This window comes from Alligator sinensis, unplaced genomic scaffold, assembly GCF_000455745.1.
Source record: "Alligator sinensis unplaced genomic scaffold, ASM45574v1 scaffold533_1, whole genome shotgun sequence".
NCBI lineage: Eukaryota > Metazoa > Chordata > Crocodylia > Alligatoridae > Alligator > Alligator sinensis.
In genome coordinates this window covers 755,579-775,789 of record NW_005842330.1, presented here as the reverse complement: position 1 = coordinate 775,789, position 20,211 = coordinate 755,579, and the positions used below count along the sequence as shown (strand labels likewise).

General features: G+C 41.7%; 1 protein-coding gene across 1 annotated transcript in view; it reads left to right on the top strand.

Moving 5' to 3' along the window:
• The window catches only part of LRP1B (LDL receptor related protein 1B), a 1,375,759-nt gene that overhangs the window by 752,795 nt on the left and 602,753 nt on the right, over window positions 1-20,211 (top strand). The window contains exons 22-23 of the mRNA XM_006028602.1: window positions 3,314-3,514; window positions 17,852-18,097. Coding sequence (XP_006028664.1) covers window positions 3,314-3,514; window positions 17,852-18,097 — 447 coding nt within the window. The remainder of the gene's footprint in view (window positions 1-3,313; window positions 3,515-17,851; window positions 18,098-20,211) is intronic.

The window sequence follows — 20,211 nt, the reverse complement described above, 5'->3', positions numbered from 1 at the left end:
TTTCCTTAAGGCACAGCCACCCTTCTTGGGCTCCCATCACTTCAAAACTCCTACTCTGCAGTGCGTCCTTGACTAAATGCCTAAGTTCATTGAAATCAGCTTGCCTAAAGTCTAGCACTTTCACCCTACTAGTTACCTTACCCTCTCAACATCTTATGGTGAATTCTATTATTAGGTGATCACTGTCCCCCACATGGCTACTGATCTGTAGGTCCCCTACCATGTCATCCCCCGTTGCCCATACCAGATCCAGTATGGCATTCCCCCTAGTGGGACCATGTATCTCCTTTGTCAGGTGGAGGTCCTGTACACAGGTTAGAAACCTGCGTGAACAGTGGGACTTTGCCTTCTGCGTCTCCCAGCAGATTTCTGGGTAGTTTAGGTCCCCCATGACTACTGCCTCTTTAGCTTTTATGGTCTCCGAGAGCTGCCTCAGGAGCCCCGAATCTATTTCTTCCCCTTGGTGTGGGTGTCTGTAGCAGACCCATACCACCAAATCCCTTTCTCCTTGCCCCCCATGTAGCCTAACCCACAATCCTTCTACTTCCTCATCCTTGGATTCCGTCTTGATGAGGGTTGACATATATTGCTCATTGACATAGAGCACAACCCCTCCTCCTTTTTTCCCCACCCTGTCCTTTCCGTACAATCTATAACCCTCAATATGTACCGCCCAGTTGTGGGACAAATCCCACCAGGTTTCTGTTAGCCCTACTAAGTCATAGGTGTTTAGTGCAAGCAGGAGCGCTAGTTCATCCTGCTTGTTCCCCATGCTCCTAGCATTAGTATATAGGCACTTGAGCCCTGCGGCTGGTGTCTTTGCTGCCCCCCTGCTCTGAATCCCAAGGGGCCCCTTATTTCTTCCCTTCTCGTTGCTTACCTGTGCTGTAGTGCTAGCCGCCCCATGGCTTGCAGGTTCCCAATGTTCTCCTTCTTCAGGCTGGGCTGTCCTTGTGGGTGCCACATGGTTTGGTGGTCCACAGCTTCCCCCGCCCTCATCTTCCCCTCCCCCTGATGTTAGGTATGCTACAATTTAGACATTTTAATCCCTTCTTTTCTTAATAGAAATATGTTAAACAACGTCTCACATTTGTTTGTGAAGCATTCCATTAGACATCTTATCTAAAATTTTAAATTTCCACTTTTCATAATTCAAATGTTTTTGTTTTTCAACCACGTTTATTCTATGCGATATTCTGTTTTAAAGGAAGATTTAGAGTTGGTCAGTAATGATTTTCTATTGTAATAGAAATCCAAAATATAACATTTTGTTTTTCTTCTCACATTTTCTTTGAAAATATTTAGCTTACATCAAATAGTCATAAGCCCAAAAAATGAATTTGGGGAGGGGGGGGTTATGAATTTATGAAATAATTTCAACTGTGTATATAAAAATTAATACAATCTTTCAGCAAACTGGATGAAAATGCTAAATAAACTTATCTGCTTGTTGAAAAGTAGTTAGCCAATATATACAAATTATCCATTGTGAATTTCAAATAAATAACAGTATTTATGAGTCAGTAGCAGACTTATCCAAAGCCTAATGATGGCCATACATAAACTAAAAGGCAATTCTTATAGTGAACAACATATTATCAATATAGCAAACAAAAGGTGAAAAGAAAGAATACACCTTTATCATTTTATAAAAGTGGCACTGAGCCAAAATGAAATATGGGGTGCTACAGAAAGTCTGTACCGAACCACAAAATTAATCCAAGTAACTTTGCTACCATCCAGTGCCTTAACCGCAAGATGAACGGTTTAATATTTCATTATTTATGAATTGTAGCATTCACCAAAACCAGGAAGATGAAAATGCACATGGACTCACAATTTTAAGATTAGTTAAAACTAATATAGGCCAAGTGAAACTTTGCATCCACTTTTATTTAATCAGAAGTGATTTGCCTGTTCCTGTTGTGCATTTTACGGGGCACATGCACTAGCTGGGGAAGGGAAAATGATGTCTAAGCTTTTGTTCAGTCCAGGTTCCTTTACTCGGCCAACATTATCATCATTCAAGAATTTAAAACAAACACTTTGATCCCAGCCATCCACTACTTTTGTAGCTTTCAGGAACCTGGGTGGAGGACACATCCAGATAACCTTTCCTAGGTATCACCTAAGTTTCCTATCTGGACTTCCATCAGGGTCCTAACTCAACCCCTACCTCCCCTTGAGGCGGTGTTCTTTTATATAGCTTGTACCAACTGCATATATAAAGCCTTTAGTTTTACAGAGCTTCTAGTAGGTCCTCAATTCTTAGCTAGCAGATAGATGACTACCACTCCCAGCAGATTTAAAAGTCTGTGTCCCCATACAGGCATGCTGCATTTATTGGCCAATGATATCAGCTAGGAGTTATCCTGGAAAGTTGAAAAAACTCTAAAATTACCATGGAGCTTAACTCTGGTCTGGTCTGGTCTGGAAAGGACCAGTATATATCTTTCAAAAAGGAGATTGAAATAGCCTGCTGCATTTGGCAGGGGTGGGATGTGGGGGGTGGGGAGTAATATCACAGTTCAAGTCTGTGGTGCTGTGGTCACGGTTTGTGTAGATATAATTGTGTAGGGTCTGCTTTTGAGATGGATTTGTATGAATCCCCAGTGTGAGTGGCTCCCCTTTTGCACCTGTATATTTCTGAAAGGTCATAACCCTTGTCTGAATCAGATGACAGCACAGCTGCTGTCAGATTTCAAACTTAGATCTTCAGCATAAAATGGGGTAAACTTTCTGTTTTAGGAGTTATTTTTAGTGAAGGAAATAAACCAAAATTAGTTAACAGTAAAACCTTGTGAAAAGCTTCATCTGCTCTATATATTTTAGTATAGAAAGTAAATTTTGCTCTGACATGATTTAGAAACCTATTTTTATATAATTATTGGACTGGTTGTGTTCATGAAAAGTACCTGATCAAACCTGTGTTATAGACTGGGATGTTGGTCTCACTAGGGAGAGAAGAGATAAGAAGGAACGAAAAAAGAAGGCAAGACAAAAAGAAACCATCAAAACAATTTTGGGCAACCTATAAAACCGTAATTCAATATATTTAACTTACACTGTTAGGATGTATAGCTGCCTGCCTGCAATTTTATTCAACGTAGAACCTATTAGGTTTGACATTGGTCAGGAAATTAAGGCTGTCAACTTTGATGTTGATGATACTTTAGACTATAAGGCTGAATTGGTATATGTCCTTTCTATTCATCTAAAAGGAAAGTAATGTTAATACTAAAAATATTGCTATAGTTTCTTCTGTGTTTGCTTTCAGTCTGATTTCTTGTGTTTATTGTCTCTTTTCTCCAAGGGAGATGCATTAGCAAAGCGTGGCTATGTGATGGAGATATTGATTGTGAGGATCAGTCTGATGAGGATAATTGCGAGGGCTATATGTGTGGACCACCAAAATACCCTTGTGCTAATGATACCTCCATCTGCCTACAGCCTGAGAAGCTCTGCAATGGGAGAAGAGATTGTCCTGATGGATCTGATGAAGGCGATCTTTGTGGTATTTCACTTTTAGGAACATATAGCTCTAAAATAAGAAAAAAAATGTTTCCTTGTTAGCACTTGATAGAGTCTGTCCACACTTTTCCTTTGCAAAGGCTCTCTTTTAGTAGAAGACTATTTAAATTTTCACAAAATAGTTTGTACATTATTTGATAATGTCCATAGTGCACATGAAAAGCTACCAAATTTCTTCAAAAAGAAACCTGTTAAATGGTATAATTTCTTGCAGTACAGAAAGCTTTTAATTAAGATACAAAATATAAGGTCAGAGCAGAAAGAGAACAAAGGGGAAATGTTCTTGCACACAAGAGCACCTGTATTAAGACCATATCTATGTTCCAAACTTACTGTGCTAAGCAGCAGCTCCCAAAAGTACATTGTGCTGCCCTCATTACTAACTGTCAAACTGGAAGGAATGTGGTCATATTTATGAAGATGTGGAGGCAGGCTTATTTGTACTATCACCTAATCAATGTAGGGGGAGCCTAATTAATCTACCCACTGCACCACCAATTTACATACAAGAGGCAGTCTGAACAGTCTACCATATATTTGAGTGTTCTGTAGATGCATGCTTGTAATAGTCAAACTACACAAACTAATTAAGGTTGACTCAAGTCAACACTGATGGGAGCTTCTTAAGCACATTAGCATATTACAAGAAATGGGTTTTTTGTTTTTGTACTGAACCTTTGCCTCAGTGTGTTGGGACACACAAGGCTTATAATTCAGATGCAACGCAAATTAGGTGGTGGTGTTATATCAAGATAATTAGATTAAAATTCAACCTGTACCTTGATCTGCCACAATCTGTCTTCATAAAACTTCCAGGTACATTGCACTTGCCCCCCACACCCCTTCATCCTTTGGGATTTGAGGACATGGTGGACTTAGGGCTAGTAGTATGCATGAGGGCCAGGGGTGTATAAGTAACCTTCTAGATGTCCTCAAAATAAGCCCGAGCCTAATGTGTACGTCTCTAAATTTGAAGGACTAAAGTATGTCATCATGACATCAAACTTGTATTACTCATAATGCCTGACCAAACTGCTTCAAGTAATTACATTCAACATTTAGATGCTGTGTTTTACCTCAGAAATGACCATTTATATCTGAGATAAAGTGGTTCCTAGTACAGCCTGCATCTTTCTGCATCGGTGTTCCCAACTCTAAACTTAAACAGCAGCTCAAAAAATGTTCTTAATCTCCATCCTTCCTTTCTCAGTCACTGTGGTGACCATTGCTATCTTGTCTGTCACTTAGGTCTCTTACCTGGACATCTGTGACTCAGACTCCTCAAGATCCTCTTCAGGATATATATAAATCTCATCTATTCTTTCTGCATAGTTGAGATATGGCCTTTCTCATCCATCATCACAGCTAAAACATCCATCCAACTTCTTGTCATCTGTCTTGTTTATTGTGACACTTGTTTCTCTAGCCTTGATGAATACAATCTTGCCCACTCTCACCAATTGACAAGACTGCTGTAAAGATAATCTTCCAAGTCATACTTCCTTGACTATATTACTTATCTTATTGCTTTTCTTTGCTGGCTTTCCTTTTTTTTTGCTTTCAAACATGTCTGTTCATCTTCACTTTCATGCCAGTCATGGCATATCCCCAACCTAGCTATCATCTCTCATTTACTCTGTTACATTGGTTACATTTTCATACAAGATCTTTACTCTTTCCTCTTTCTTTCATGATATGTCTCACACTTGGGAGGAATTCCCTGTAAAAATCCCCACTGCTACTTAATTATCTTTCTTCTACCAAACTCAAACTCTCTGGCACAATAAAAAAATAAAAGCAAAACCCAGCGATTTAGCAGCTGGTGCACTCGTACAACTGCCTGTCAATACTGGACCATAATGCACCATTGTTTCTTTGTACTACTTCACCTCTCTATTCATATGTTGACTGCTATCATGCAGGTGGACTGTAACAACTTGATGGTAGGACAGTCTTTTTGTTTGATGTTTCCCTAGTACATGGAGTTCTTGGTCTATGATTGAAGAACGAAGAACAATCTTTAGAAAAAATGGCTGCAAGATGAGGATTATTTAAAGAAATTTGTCATTTTCATTATAGTTTCAGAGGTTCAACTCCTTGAGTTTGAGAGATGTAATCTATTAAAGTTTCCATGCCATGTGAAACAAGGAATGTCACCCCAAACTGTGAGAATCCACAAGTAGTAACTTTATGAAGGAGAATGATCAATAAAAAATATGTTATCAGTTACATGTAATATGCTATGTAATACACATTACAGCAGAGTGTTAAAAAGGATTTCAATTCTTAAACATAGCAGAGATAAAAACACTTGCATATGTTAAAGGTTTGGGGCAGATTCTGCACTGTACCTCCAGAGCAAGGCAAGATGGAAGGCATCAAAAAGCCTGAGACAGATTTGATTCAATCTGCAGGTTTCTCTAAATTGTGTAGATTGAACTGATAAGGAACTGAAATGACATCCAGTTTTCAGTTTGGAAAAATATGCAGGAGCCTGCACTGACCCAGGCCACAGGGCACTGGAGCTGGAACATTCCTCCCACCCTGCAGACCAAGTTGAGGCTAGCTAACCACCTGCTGCCCTCCTCCTCTCCCCCACTCCACCCCAGTAGGATAGCCCTGATCTGTGTGTCAAGCCAGGGTCTGGCCCTCTCCCCTGCTGGCCCAGATTGGGTCCAGTGCCCCCCACCCTCCCCAGCACCCCAGATCCCTGCTCACTCCCTCAGCAGCAGCCAAGGCTAGCCTGCCTTTCCTCTATTGAGGGGTTTTCAGAAGAGGTGCAAAACATCCTGGGATGCTGGGGGACTACGAGTTAACTTGAGTTACGAGGGGATCTGGGACAGAAGTCTGATAGATGGGTTTAACCTTAATCAGTTAAGTGTGATATTATATTCAGGTTTATCCTAAACTGGTTTTGTCTTTTTTGAAACCATTATGTGCACTGAGCTTCTGTTCTGTTACAGGTTTAAACCAGTTTCCAATCACTTGTACCAGTTTGTGTAACTTCTTTCCTTAACCTATGATGTATCTGTATGTGGCGGCGTTGTCATTTTTTCCTGAGAAATCAGGGCAATTGACTAGTTACCTTAGGTATCTGTACACGAATGCATGGAGCCTGGCAAACAAGCAGGAAGAACTGGAAGTCCTTGCACAGTCATGGAACTATGACGTGACTGGAATAACAGAGACTTGATAGGATACCTTACATGACTGGAGAACTGTCTTGGATGAGTACAAACTGTTCAGGAAGGACAGGCAGGGAAAAGAGGAGGAGGAGTCACACTTTATGTAAAAGGTCCATATGATTGATCAGAGCTCCACTATGAAAATGGAGATAGGCCTGTTGAAAGTCTCTGGGTTAGGGTCAGAGGAGAGAGCAACAAGAGTAATGCCATTGTGGGGGTCTGCTATAGAGTACTGGACCAGGAAGGAATAGTGCAGGAGGTTTTCTTCAAGCAGCTAGTGGAAGGCTGCTGATCATAGGCCCTGGTTCTCTTGGGGGACTTCAGTCACTCTGATTTCTGCTGGGAGGGCAATACTGCTGTATTGCCCTCCCAGCAGAAATCCAGAAAGTTTTTAAACAGTGTTGTGGACAACTTCTTGGTGCAATTGCTAGAGTAGTCAGCTAGGTGCCGTGCTTTTCTTGACCTGTTGCTCACAAACAGGGAAGAATTGATGGGGAAAGTAGAAGTGCAGCGGTTCCCGACCTCTGACAGCTTGTGTACCACTCATTTAAAATGATACAGCCTTAAGTACCACCAGCAAATTTTTCATACACATAGGTAACAGACTATGTATTAAAACAACATCAAAACCTTTAGTAATCATAAAACATTGTTTTATCAGTCACGGTAACCATATAAAACAATTCTAAATTGGAAAAATGAGTGTAAACTTACCCTTCCAGATATACTTTTGGGGTTGTCTTTAGTGGGAGGGGTGATCTTGATTGACTGAACACAGTATTCAGATGTCTGGTGGGGAGCTGTGGGTGTGTATATAAGGTTTGGAGCCCAGGGAGTGGGATGCCTACATGCCCTGGCAGGATGCGGGGTACTGTGGGTCAGGAGTGAGGGGCAGCAGCAGGGCTGGGGAGGTTGTGGCTTGGGAGTGACAGACAGACACACAGACAGATACACATACACACGCACGCATGCACTCACGCACACACAGCACCCAGCAGGTAAGTCTGTGGGGGGGGGGCAGGGAGAGAGGGGAGGGCTTGAGAGGCAAATTTAGGCCCCCACAGTGAGGGAGGAATGGGACAGGGGCAGGGGCCATGATGAATGGGACCCTGAGGCCAGGTTGGGTCATGGGATAGAGCCACAGGAAGCTCATCCAGGGGTCCTGGGGGAGCATGGCTCCCTGCCATTGTGCGTACCACGGGGGAGGCATGGGGGGCATGTCCCCACTGGATTTGTGAGCGGGGCACAGGTGGGCTGCCCACTGCACTGGGTTCTGTGCCCTGCTGCCTCTGGACCACGTGCCTTCTGTGTGTTTGCTGTGCCAAGTCCCCTTCCTGCCTGGCAGCCGAAGGCTTGTGGCATCGTGTGTGGCTCCAGAGGCAGTGGCAGGGGGTGCAAAGCCAAGTATACAGTGAGCAGCCTACTTCCGCCCCATGCACAAATCTGGGGGGGGAGGGGGAGGAGCACGTGCCCCCCATGGCTTCCCTGGGGTGCACACAGCAGTATGAGTCCCGTCCCCCGCCATGCACCTGGAGAGGCCCAGGCCTCCCCAAAAGGGGCTGTGTCCTTCTGTGCCAGCTCTGCCATGGGGACAGGGTGGATTGGTCCAAGGGGAGAGAACCCCTGAGGAGCAGAAGGCTGCCTGCTGGGCTCTGCGCCCAGTTGCCATTGCCTCTGGAGCCACGCGTGACACCATGTGCTTTCCACCACTGGGTGGGCAGGGGACGTAATGCAGTCAGCACATGGAAGGCACATGGTGTTGCACATGGCTCCAGAGGCAGCAGGGTGGAGAGCCCAATGCGCAGTAGGCAGCCCACCTCCACCCCATGCACAAATCTGAGGGCACGTGTCCCCCCATGCCTCCCCAGGGGGTGTGCAGTGGCAGGAGTCTACCTGCACCCATGGACAAGCTGCCTGGGCTCTGGCCATCCCATCACCCAACCCAGAGCCTCATTCACCCTAGCCCCTGTCCCTGCCCATGCTCCAATCCTTTCTTCACCATGTGGGCCTCAATCTTACCACACCCTTCCCTCTCCCACACCACTTTCCCCCAGCCCACTTACCTGCTGGGAGCTGCTACACACATAGCACCATTCCTGGCTGTGTGCAGAAGGCTGCAGCTGGGTGTCTGTGTGTGTGCGTGCCCTTCTCCCTGGCCTTCTACATACCGCTCAAAGGTCACCTGTGTACCACTGCTGGTACATATACCATGGTTTGGGAACCTCTGTAGTAGTAGATGGCAACTTGAGCATCAGCAATTACAAGATGATTGAGTTCTGGATCCTGAGGAAAGCAAGGGTGGAGAGTAGCAAAGTAAAGACCCTGTAGTCACAAAAAGCAGACTTTGACTCTCCCAGGGAACTCATGGACAGGATCCCCTGGGAAGCTACCCTGATGGGGAGAGGAGTCCAGGACAGCTGCCTGTACCTTAAGGAAGCCTCACTGAGAGTGCAGGGACAAACCATCCTGATGTGCAGGAAGACTAGCAAGTTATGGCATGCATGACACCATGTGCCTTTCACTGCTGGGTGGGCAGAGGACGCAATGCAGTCAGTACGTGGAAGGCACATAGTGTTGCACATGGCTCCAGAGGCAGCAGAGTGCAGAGCCAGAGGCAGCAGGGAGCTCTTCAGTAAACTAAATCACAAAAAGGAAGCTTATAAGAAGTGGAAAGTTGGACAAACAACTAGGGAGAAGGATAAAAGTATTGCTTGGGCATCCAGGAATTAAATAGGAAGATCAAAGCAGCTAGCAGGGGATGTGAAAGGTAACAAGAAGGGTTTTTACAAGTATGTCAGTAACAAGAGGAAAATCAGGGAAAGTGCGGGTGCCTTACTGAATGCAGGAGGCAACTGAGTGACAGAGGATGCAGAAAACGCTGAAGTAGTCAATGCTGTTTTCACCTCAGTCTTCACAGGCAAGGTCAGCTCCCAGACTACCCTACCTGGCAGCACAGTTTGGGGAGGAGCTGAGCAACCAACAGTGGTAAAAGAACGGGTTAGGGACTATTTAGAAAAGCTGGACATATACAAGTCCAATGAGCTGGATGGGATGCACCCAACGGTTGTGAGGGAGTAGTTGGCTGATGTGATTCCAGAGCTGCTAGCCATCAACTTTGAAAACTCATGGTGATCAGGAGAGGTCCTGGATAATTGAAAAATAGCAAATATTGTGCCCATATTTAAGAAAAGGAAAAAAAGAGGATCCATGAATACAAACTGGTCAGCCTTACCTCAGTCCCTGGAAAAGACTGGAAGGTAGAGGTAAAATTCAGAGTGATCTAGGCAAATTGGAGGATAGGGCCAAAAGAAATCTCATGAGGTTCATCAAGGATAAGTGCAAAGCCCTGCACTTAGGATGGAGTAATCTTATGCATTGGTACAGGCTGGAGGATGACTGGCTGGGCAGCAGCTCTGCAGAAAAAGAGTTGGGGGTTACAATGGACAATTAGCTGAACATGAACCAACAGTGTGCCCTTGTTGCCAAGAAGACTAACAGCATACTGGGCTGCATTGGTAGGTGTGTTGCCAGTAGGTCAAGGGAAGTGATTCTTCCCCTCTATTAGCACTGGTAAGGCCACATCTAGAGTACTGTGTTCAGTTTTGGGCCCCCACTACAGAAAGGATGTGGAAAAATTGGAGTCTAGAAAAGGGCAACAAAAATGGTGAGGGGGCTGGGCATGACTTCTGAGGAGAAACTGAAGAAACTGGGTTTATTTAGTCTAGAGTAGAGAAGACTAAGAAAGGATTCAGTAGCAGCCTTCAACTACATGAAGTGGGGTTTGAAAGAGGATGGAGCTAAGCTGTTCTCAGTGGTGGCAGATGACAGAACAAGGAGCAATGGTCTCTACCTGCAGCGAGGGAGGCTTAGTTTGGATGTTAGGAAGAATTTTCTCACTAGAAGGGTAGTGAAACACTGTAACAGGTTACCCAGAGAGGTTGTGGACCCTCCATCTTTGGAAGTTTTTAAGACCCAGCTAGACTAAGCCCTGACTGGGATGATCTAGTTGGGGATGGTCCTGCTTTGAGCAGGGGGTTGGACTAGATGACTTCCTGAGGTCCCTTCTAACCTTCATTTTCTATGATTCCATGTACTCTATGCCCCTTCTCTTCATACATCCATTACATCACTGTCTGCAAGTGGCCAATTTGCTTTCATTTACATTAGACTTTGTTTCTGTACTGGGGTAATTACCCTCTAGCCAACTAATGTTGGAAGTTTAGGTCTCACTGGGTATTGTATAGAGGCTACAATTTTTTTTATGTTTTTAGTAATAATTTATCAGAAGCAGGAAATCCTATTAATCACTAGGTAGCAATAGTGTATTTCTACATTTTACCTTAAAAATTTAATGTCCAATGTAGAATATCGGAGAGCTGCTTTTCATATTAGTATTACCTGAAGGAACTTGTGCCCCCTTTTTCTCCACTGAAAAAGGAAAAAAAAACCTTGCTATCTAGGAAACTAAAAGGACCGTAAGAAGAAAGAGAGAAGCTGTTTAAAAAATTCATGAAGTCAACTGTTTTTCTTCTACAGAACTGCTGAGCTGAGCACATTTTATCCGAGACAAATTCTGCTTTAGAGATACATGTGAATTAAAAAACATATCTAAGAGGCACAAATAGGTTAGAAGAGAAAAAAAGAGGATTTAACTTCCTGTATATAAATACATGAATAGCCAAATCCTACACTGTCAAAATTCACATGTGCACCAATGGGACATTTAGATATGGGAAATATATGTCTTTCTTTTAATGTTCTGCTTTATTTGTTCTCATCCTTCTCTAAAAATAGACATAGCTTTTCATTCCCCTTTTACACTGATTTCTTCAATGCCAAGGTGGTCACTCCTGGTATGCACACCTCTAAGTGAGAAGAGAATTGGAGTCTCCTGAGGAGAATCACACCCTTTTCCACCCCATCTCACAGACTAACCACTTCAAAAGTGTAGGAAGTATGAGAAAATTCAAGATACAAAAGAATCAACAAACAAAGATAAAAAGGCCCCAAAGTCTCAAGTCCCTAAAAGCACAAAACATTCAGGCATAGGTTCAAGTGTGTGGAGGCACCAAATAACACACCCCAGTGCAAACTGGTGCCAGTAGACTCTAGCTAGGAAAAGGCTTGAACCTTAAATGATACAAATGTGATGAAGAGTTGGGCATGACCTGCATCTGGGGATGGCTGTCCTACCCTGATGGCCACACTCATTTGGCCCCACGCACTGAGGTCTCTTCGGCTCCCATCTGCCCCTTGCCTGCCACATCTTGTTGTAAAGTAAATAAAAGTTTAGGAGGCATCCCTTAGAGTACCCCGAGGAGCCTTGGGTGCTTTACTTTGTCCTGCTCATCGTAAGGTTGCCTTGGGTCTGGTCCAATCTCTGTTGAGCAAGGCACTGCTCTTTTCTAATTGACCTCTCAGCCCAGTCTCTCTCCCTCCCTACTCTAGGCCCTGCCTCAGTGCCCTAGATCCCAAGCCTTGCTTTGCACCACTGCACCTGCTGTTCCTGTTTCCACCACCAGACCGGGTACTAAGCACATTAACAAAAACCATGCATTGCCAACAGCCATGCCCATGTCTCACAGGACATAAACACATAACTAAAACAATTAACCCATCGGGGTACACTCACCACAGAGAAGATCCTTCCCCATATCTACTTGATTGCACTCAGCCCCCTGGGGTATCTTATCTTTCTGAATTTTTGGGCACAGCTCCTTCCTACCACAGAGCAGAATGTCCCCTGCTTCTCGGGGTCTCTTCCTACAGAAGGATTTCTTTCTATAGCTTTCCTTTTCCTAGCTGTATCAAGGCCAGTGTACTTCCCTTGCCCTGGACTTAGTGTATATATAGTAGTAGTTTATTAACAGCTTTCAACAAAACAATAAAATGAACACTAAACAATTATATATAATAGTACATTTATATAATTCATTTTTGCTAATGAGATTACCTGTTGTACCAGTTCACACCAAATTAAAACATAGCATAGTATATGATGACATCAAAAAAGGTTAAATGAAGTTGGGAAAAATAAGACAAAGCAGGAGAATTCTATCTAATTTTGGCCCTTCTTCTTTGGGCAAAAAACACAAACACAGCTAAGATATATAAAACAGGCTCTGAATTGTTAGAGAGAATCCAGGTTGTTGTTTTTTTTTTTTTCTTTACTAGCCTAGTATTTAAACTTTCCTATTAAGGGTGAAATCTATCTTCCTCTTATTTTTTCAAAGACTAAACAAAACCACAAAAAGTGATTTAAGTCATCTATCACATTCTTCCCATAAGAACATATTCTGTTCAGATATGGGGTCTGAGACCCCCTGCTCAGATCTCAGATGACAACTGCAGATCTCATTAGAGGGAATCTCTGTCTAGAAAGGCCTCTCATTTGTAGTTTCACACCACAGATGAGTAGGTTTCTAGGCCAAAAGACTATTTTATTAATCTTAAAAAGGGGAAGTTAGAGACAGTCTCCCTGCCAGCATATCTGTCTGCAGGCTGGCATCTTTAATTCTTAAATGTATGTCTTGTTTTAAATAGAGGGGACATTGTGGGTCAGTGACCCTCAGGACATTTCCTAGGCCATGTCTCTGGAGAAGAATATACATAGTATTTAAACAAGGGTTTATTTGGAAAAAGAGGGGCTTCTATTATGCCTTTCTTAGGGAAACTAGTAGGCATACAATATCTAATTACATCCAGTAGTTTGGAGTTCTTAACTGCGCTAAGGTCCACACATTTGTAAGTCTGGCTTCAATATGCATGAACTTCCCCACCTCCCTCCCATGATAGAATTAGATAAAAACCACCTTAAAAAGTAATTAGAAATCTTTTAAGTTTTGGGGTGGACCATAGAGTCAGCATCCCAAAGTTCTGCTTCGTACAGTAAAATGGACTATAACTTATATCTATATACCGTTAGTGCTTCCAGAACTGTTCTTCTGACCCTTTTATTTTAAAATGATAAAACTCCACTCAAGCCTTCTTTTGCACTAGTGTTTATATTTCAGGATGCTGCTTCCAGCTCAGATTTCTGCTACAATAGGTACTTACAGGAAGACAGCACCTCTAGTTTCTTTTGCTATAAAAACCAAACTTTTCCCCTCCTCCTGTTCCCAAAAAACAAAACCTTGCCTTTAGATGTGTTGACTTTCAAACTTTTTGAGGGGCAGTGCTGCTGAAAAGCATCTAATAAACTTTGGAAGCCTATTTGGGATAGTGACATTATTAAAGTGTCATTTGTATAAAGCAAGACAGGGGATAGGGTCATTCAGTGCCATGGGGGCACAAAACTGATTCCCTGTTAGCACCTCTTTTAGTTTGTTCAGGAATACGTTTAAACATAGTGGATTAAGTAAACATCCTTGTTGTACCCCTTTCTTAGTTGGAAAACTACAGGGCAAGGCACTGTTAATTCCATAACCCATCTTATATTCTGTACTTGAACAGTAACTACCAATTAATTGTAAGAAAGCTATATTAATTGATGTGATTCCCAGTTTTTTCCACAATTGCAACCTATCTATGAATCCAGAGGTCCTTTTTAGATCTATGAAAGGATTTTACCTTTTTACATATTTAGATGCTAAATAGTGTAACACTAAGCAATGGTCCATGCAAAACGAACTTTTTTTTTAAAAAACCAGCCTGCTCTTCTCCCAAAATATTATTTTCAGAAATCTGTGTTTGGAGATGAAAAGGTAAATGTGTCCCAAATATTTTGTCAAGAATTCATCTAAGACTAACCTATATGCAATAAGACACAGGTCTCTCTCATCTCTGTTTTGAAAAATTGGAACTTACATTTTCATTCCAGTGCTTTGGATAAATGCTTTCTAAAATAATTATACTATTTTTTTAAACAACTTTGGACACCACCAGTCAAAACATTCTTTGAAGATTTGTTGGGGAAGAAAGTCCATACTTTTAGGGGCCTTACTATTTCTCATTATGAGTATATATGATATTACTTGAGATTCGGAGGTGAGATAATGATCTACTTGTAGCTTAACAGATACAATTGTCTTCAGTGAGAAGCCACCATTTCCTGTACCATATTTGAGTAAGTTGCTAAACTTACATTTAAAAAACAAAACCTGTGTGTCTTCAGAAGTAAACGCATACAAAATTAAGCTAGAATTTTTCCCTTTGGCTACAAATTGCCAAAAAAAAAGTTGGTTATCATTATGTTTTCTAGTGGCTACCAGTTTCTCCAGGAGCCTCATTTGATATGGTTGCCTCCTTCTGTTTATTATTTTTTTGTACTCAATTTTAATCTTGTTGATCTGTTGGAAGCTAGAACAATCATTTTTATACTTTTATTCCTCTGAGGCATCTTGTAAAACATCTTTAGCTTTAGAGCAGTTCTCACTGCTTCTAACATTGCCTATTCCCAACAAAGTTGTTCTTTTTTGTGAATGCATTTTCTAACTGTTGGACAATAGCTTCATATTGACTAATTACTTCTTGGAGTTCTTGTACTTTTAGAATATGAGATAAGTGAGAAAGTATTTCTTAGTAGAGAAGACATTTCTTTTGTAACTCATTATTCCATTGAAGTCTATTTTTATTGCTTTTTCTAATCAAGGGGTGAGTTGTACTTTTTGGGGGAATGGGTCCCTGTTTTCCATACATGGTTAAATTTCAAATGATTTATACTTATACCATGTATGTAGTCCTATTAATAAGTCATCTATCATTACTGCTCCTTTAGTTGTAACAAATGCAAATGGTCTATCTTTATCAGTTTGTCCATTATACATTCTGAAATTCTCTTTTTCGGTGAATTTCAAGAGACATCACCCTCCTTCATTTTGTTTCTTATCATACAAGGTTTCTGGGGGAATTAATTATGACATTTTTATTAAAGTGGCTGTCAATACCACTAATTCTAGTATTTGAATTGCCTATTATTGTTTCTGATACTGGAAATGTATTTTGGATCATCTCAAGCACATAATAATGATTCCCATTTCAAAATTGCATTGATCTTGATATGAATGGTGGGAAATAAACATTACTAAGAATCAAGCGAGGCCTACCACAAAATTTAACAAGGACTTCTAGTAGATGGTTAGAGTCTATTTCAGTGTCTAATTCCTCACTCCTTATTGAAAACTCAGTATGTGTATCCCTGACTCTTCCCTTCCAGTCACCTGCTCCTTGGAACCAAGCCTAGGAATTTTCTATTACTGAATGTGCAGGCTGGCTTCTCCACCGCACAACCCCTTACTCACAGCTCTGTGGCCAGCTGCTCCCAATCAAGCACCCTTTACCTTCTCTTGCAGCAAGCACAGTTCCTTCACCAGCTACCCTTTACAAAGTCTTGCAGGCCTTTAGCTCTGCTGCTTGACTCTACTCTAGGTTGCAAAGATTACTCACTTGCCTACTTATCAGCAGCCTGTGCAGTTCTGCTACAGCTACATTTTTATCCACTTCCTGGAGTCCAGCCCCTCATAGGCTACCCCTACTCACCCTCTTGCTCCAGGTAGGTGGTCTGAGTTTCTCTTCAGCTTTGAAGCTACTACTCCTTGTTCTCTCTTGGCTACCTATTTCTTTCTATTGGTCCTTAATCAACTCTCTTCCTCTTGAAGTAACAGGGGTTCAGGCAATAGCCTTTTACCATCAACTCAAAAAAACAAGTAAAAAAGGGCAAACATAATGATATTAAGTCACAGTTTTGGCATCCAAACAGCCTTAGCTGGGTGAGAATAACACCATTTAACAGTAGTGTAACGACAGGTGGGCAACCAGGGCACCAGACCCAGGAGCCACTTTTAATGGGTGCAAGAATTGGGACTATTGCTGCCTCTGGCCCAGCCATCACTGCCACCCAGTGCACAGAAACTTCTTGTTACACCTCTCTCATGCAGTAATGATACAACTATGATGACCATATTTTTATAGTAATAGTTCCAGAATAGATTAAACTCATGTTTAAAGACTCCCCCCCACCCCTTTTTCCTCATAGTGTTACTGCAGAGTCCAGACTATGACATTTCCTGAATTTGTGATGCTTACTTTGAAACTGTGATCATAAGTCTAATGTGACTTACTTTAAATTGTTTTATGTGCCTTGTTGTTATTCTTGTTTGGGGGAATGTTATTTTGTTAAAAATCTTGTGCACAAATGTAAACAAGAATTCCAGAGAATGGTAACGTTAAGTATATGAAAAATACATAGCAACCAAAAAAAACCCAGCACGTACTGAATATTTTAATGAGATAATAAGGATGGAAATCTTACATAATGTGTATATATTGGCTACATACAGATGTTCCGTTTGTGCTGAGAGAAAAATGTTTCTCCTTGCACAAACAGAAGCCGTACAGATGTTCAAGAGATTTATTTTGAAAAAGAACTCTATTCTGCTCTGGGGTGAGACAGGCTTCCAAGCCATGGTGGAAAGGGTCTGAATCTTCCTGTTGTAACAAAATGCCCCCACATTTCTAATCCAGGCTGACCCAAAATAGTATAGGGTAAGACGGACTGCCGTACCTTAGCAACAATACTCCCAGAGTCTTGCAAGGGTGGCTGAGTGCTCCCCCTCTCCACATGCTTGAGCCTAGAGGACTACAAAAAGCAGGGGCTAGAGGAAACAGGACGGTTCCTACCATGGGAGAATGCCCCCCCTCCCCCCATCCCATTGATCAACTGATCAGTAGGGTGGGAAAAACTGGCTTTTTCCTGGGTCTGGACCCATCTGCAGGTCTGTGGCAGATGCTGCTCTTCAGAGACTGCCAGTTGTCACTTGACAACTGTTCCCTTCCCTAAGAGTGAGGATGACCCAGGCAACAACCATCCAATAACCACTAGCTGAATAGATCACCTATAAAGCTCTCCAGCCATGGAGTTGGAGTACACCTACTTTACAGGTCCTGGGCTATTTTTTTACTGGTAAGAATTTCTGGTAGAAATTAGCATCTGTTTACAGCTACTGTATTTCTGCCATGCTATGACCTTGGGTGTCCTTCATTAATAATGAACTTGTTGTTCCGTTAGTTTCAAAATCAGTTTGTGCTTATTGAAGCTTTAAAAATTGTTTCTGTTGGCCAGAAGCTCTTAAGTAGTAGGATGTGATACAATGTCATTTGTGCCTACAGCTCTTAGTGCTTTTTTCCTGTTATTTCAGATGAATGCTCACTTAACAATGGTGGTTGCAGCCACCAGTGTTCGGTGGTTCCTGGAGGAAGAATTGTGTGTTCCTGCCCTTTAGGACTGTATCTGAATCCAGACAACAAAACGTGTGAAATTGTAGATTATTGTACGAAGCACTTGAAATGTAGTCAAGTGTGTGAACAGCATAAAAATACTGTCAAGTGTTCCTGTTATGATGGCTGGAAGCTTAGTAAGGATGGAGAAAGTTGCACTAGTGTTGGTAAGATGAAATTTTGAATTTCTTCCTTATTTGGGGGGGGGTGTATGTATATATATATATATATGATATCTAACAGCAAGAGGGTTTTTTGTCTTAATTAAAGATTAAATCACAGATCTGTAGCACTGGAAGGGCCTCAAGAAATCATGTAGTCCAACTTCCTGCTCTAAGGCCAGGGCAAACTCATGAACCATAAACCCTGGGATATGAGATGGCATAATCAAGGTTAATTCCAAATGGTGTTTAATAGAGATTTATTTTAAATTTTAAACAAACAATGCATTATATTTGATTTATGTCAGTGATTTTCAACTATTGTGCTATAGCCCTTTTGGGATCCTGTGAGATTCTTTTAAGGGTGTTGTGGGGTATCGTGCAATATTAGCAGCTGGGTGCAGAAACACTTACATATTCTTCACAAAATAAATGTGAGATTTCAAATAGAAATAGATGGTGTCAAAAACATTCAGACCTGTTGTGGTCTTTCTGAGTGCAGAAGATTTAATCTATTATTTTTCTGTAGTTAAGAACTGTAGTTAAGAGCTGAGATTTTCCAAAAGGTGCCTTGAGTGTGGCGAGAAATGCCTTGGGTATAAAGAGATTGAAAACTACTAGTTAATGTAATAATGGGTTTCCCATATTATTTGAAGCAAATTCCAGGATGGTTTTTGAATATGTAACTGTTCTATATGTAAGATAATTTTCTTAAAACTGAAATTTAAAAAAAAGGCGGTCTTGAAAAAATTAAGCAAATAATATCCCTATATTTTGGTCCATGCACAGTGTTTGAACAGTACAAGTCAGAAACTTGTCAAAAGCTGGCCTGTCTGATGTGTAGGTGTATATAAGTGATAGAAAGCCAACTCCTGTGGCAATTTCCCCTTCACTCCTGATCTAAGCAACATTAATAATGGAAAGTAGTGCATCTATATTCAGCCTATATTGGCTTATTGTCCCTAACTGGTATAATTAAAAGGATGCCTTGTTACTCAGAGACTTGCAGCCAGCTCGCTGATTTACAGGGTTGCTGACTCAAGAAAATGTATTTTTTACTGACAATCTGAAAACATTTTACAGACAAACTTTTTTTTTTCACTGACATGTTTTTACTAACATGTTTTACATAATGTAAATGTAACTGTTTTGCCAGATCTAGGACAAGAGGCAAGTTCAAGCCATCGTAAAAAAAAAAAAAAAAAGGTTTTGCTGCCTGTAAAAAGTTTGCAGGTTATCAGTAAAACAAAAACAAGTTTTGGGTTGACAACCCTACTTTACTTCAGCACTAGTTTTGCATTGTGCTGCCCCCACCTCATGGTTTTCCTACCCACCACCACACTATGGTACCCCCAAGTGTACCTGGCACCATGCTTCCCCCTCCAGCCCATACCCCAATCTTACTTCCCACTGCTCCACTGCAACTGACCTAGCAAGTACCCCCAAAGATGGACGATTGTCTGCCTACCGGCAATATTACCGGCAGATGATAGGCTGTACCAGCAACTGCATATGGCTGAGAGTTGGGAAAAGAGCCAGGAAGCCCAGAGAAGAACTTCCTTCCAGGTGCTGCGTCCCATTTGGACATCAGGCGGCAGGCACTACAGTGATCTGTCTTTGCTTCAGCAATGTGTCCAGCTTCATTTTGGACCATGTAGCTTCAATCAGACAGTTTTACAGAGCTCATTTTGCAGAGCTGTTTTGGCTTCAGGTTTTTATGGATGGAATGATTGGTTTATGGAATTTAGAGACAGGCAATTTTAGCCTGATTATTTATAGTGTGTCCATGAATTTATGGAAGGTTGGAAATCCTGTCTACTTCAGATTTCAGTAGTAAATAGAATCAGTGACATTTTACAGTAGGTATCATCTCTTCTATATAAACAAACTTGTACTGTTTTTCTATTATTTATTATGTATGTTCAAGTTGTACCCAGATGACAAAGTCAGAAGGATATGAGCCTCTTTTAATTATTTCCAGTGGAAATACATAGAGAAAACAATAGGCTCTGCTTACAGTAGCATGGAGATAAGACTGATTGAGATATGTAGTGAATCCCACTTACAGTAGCATGGAGATAAGACTGATTGAGGGATGTAGTGAATCCCCCCTGCCAATT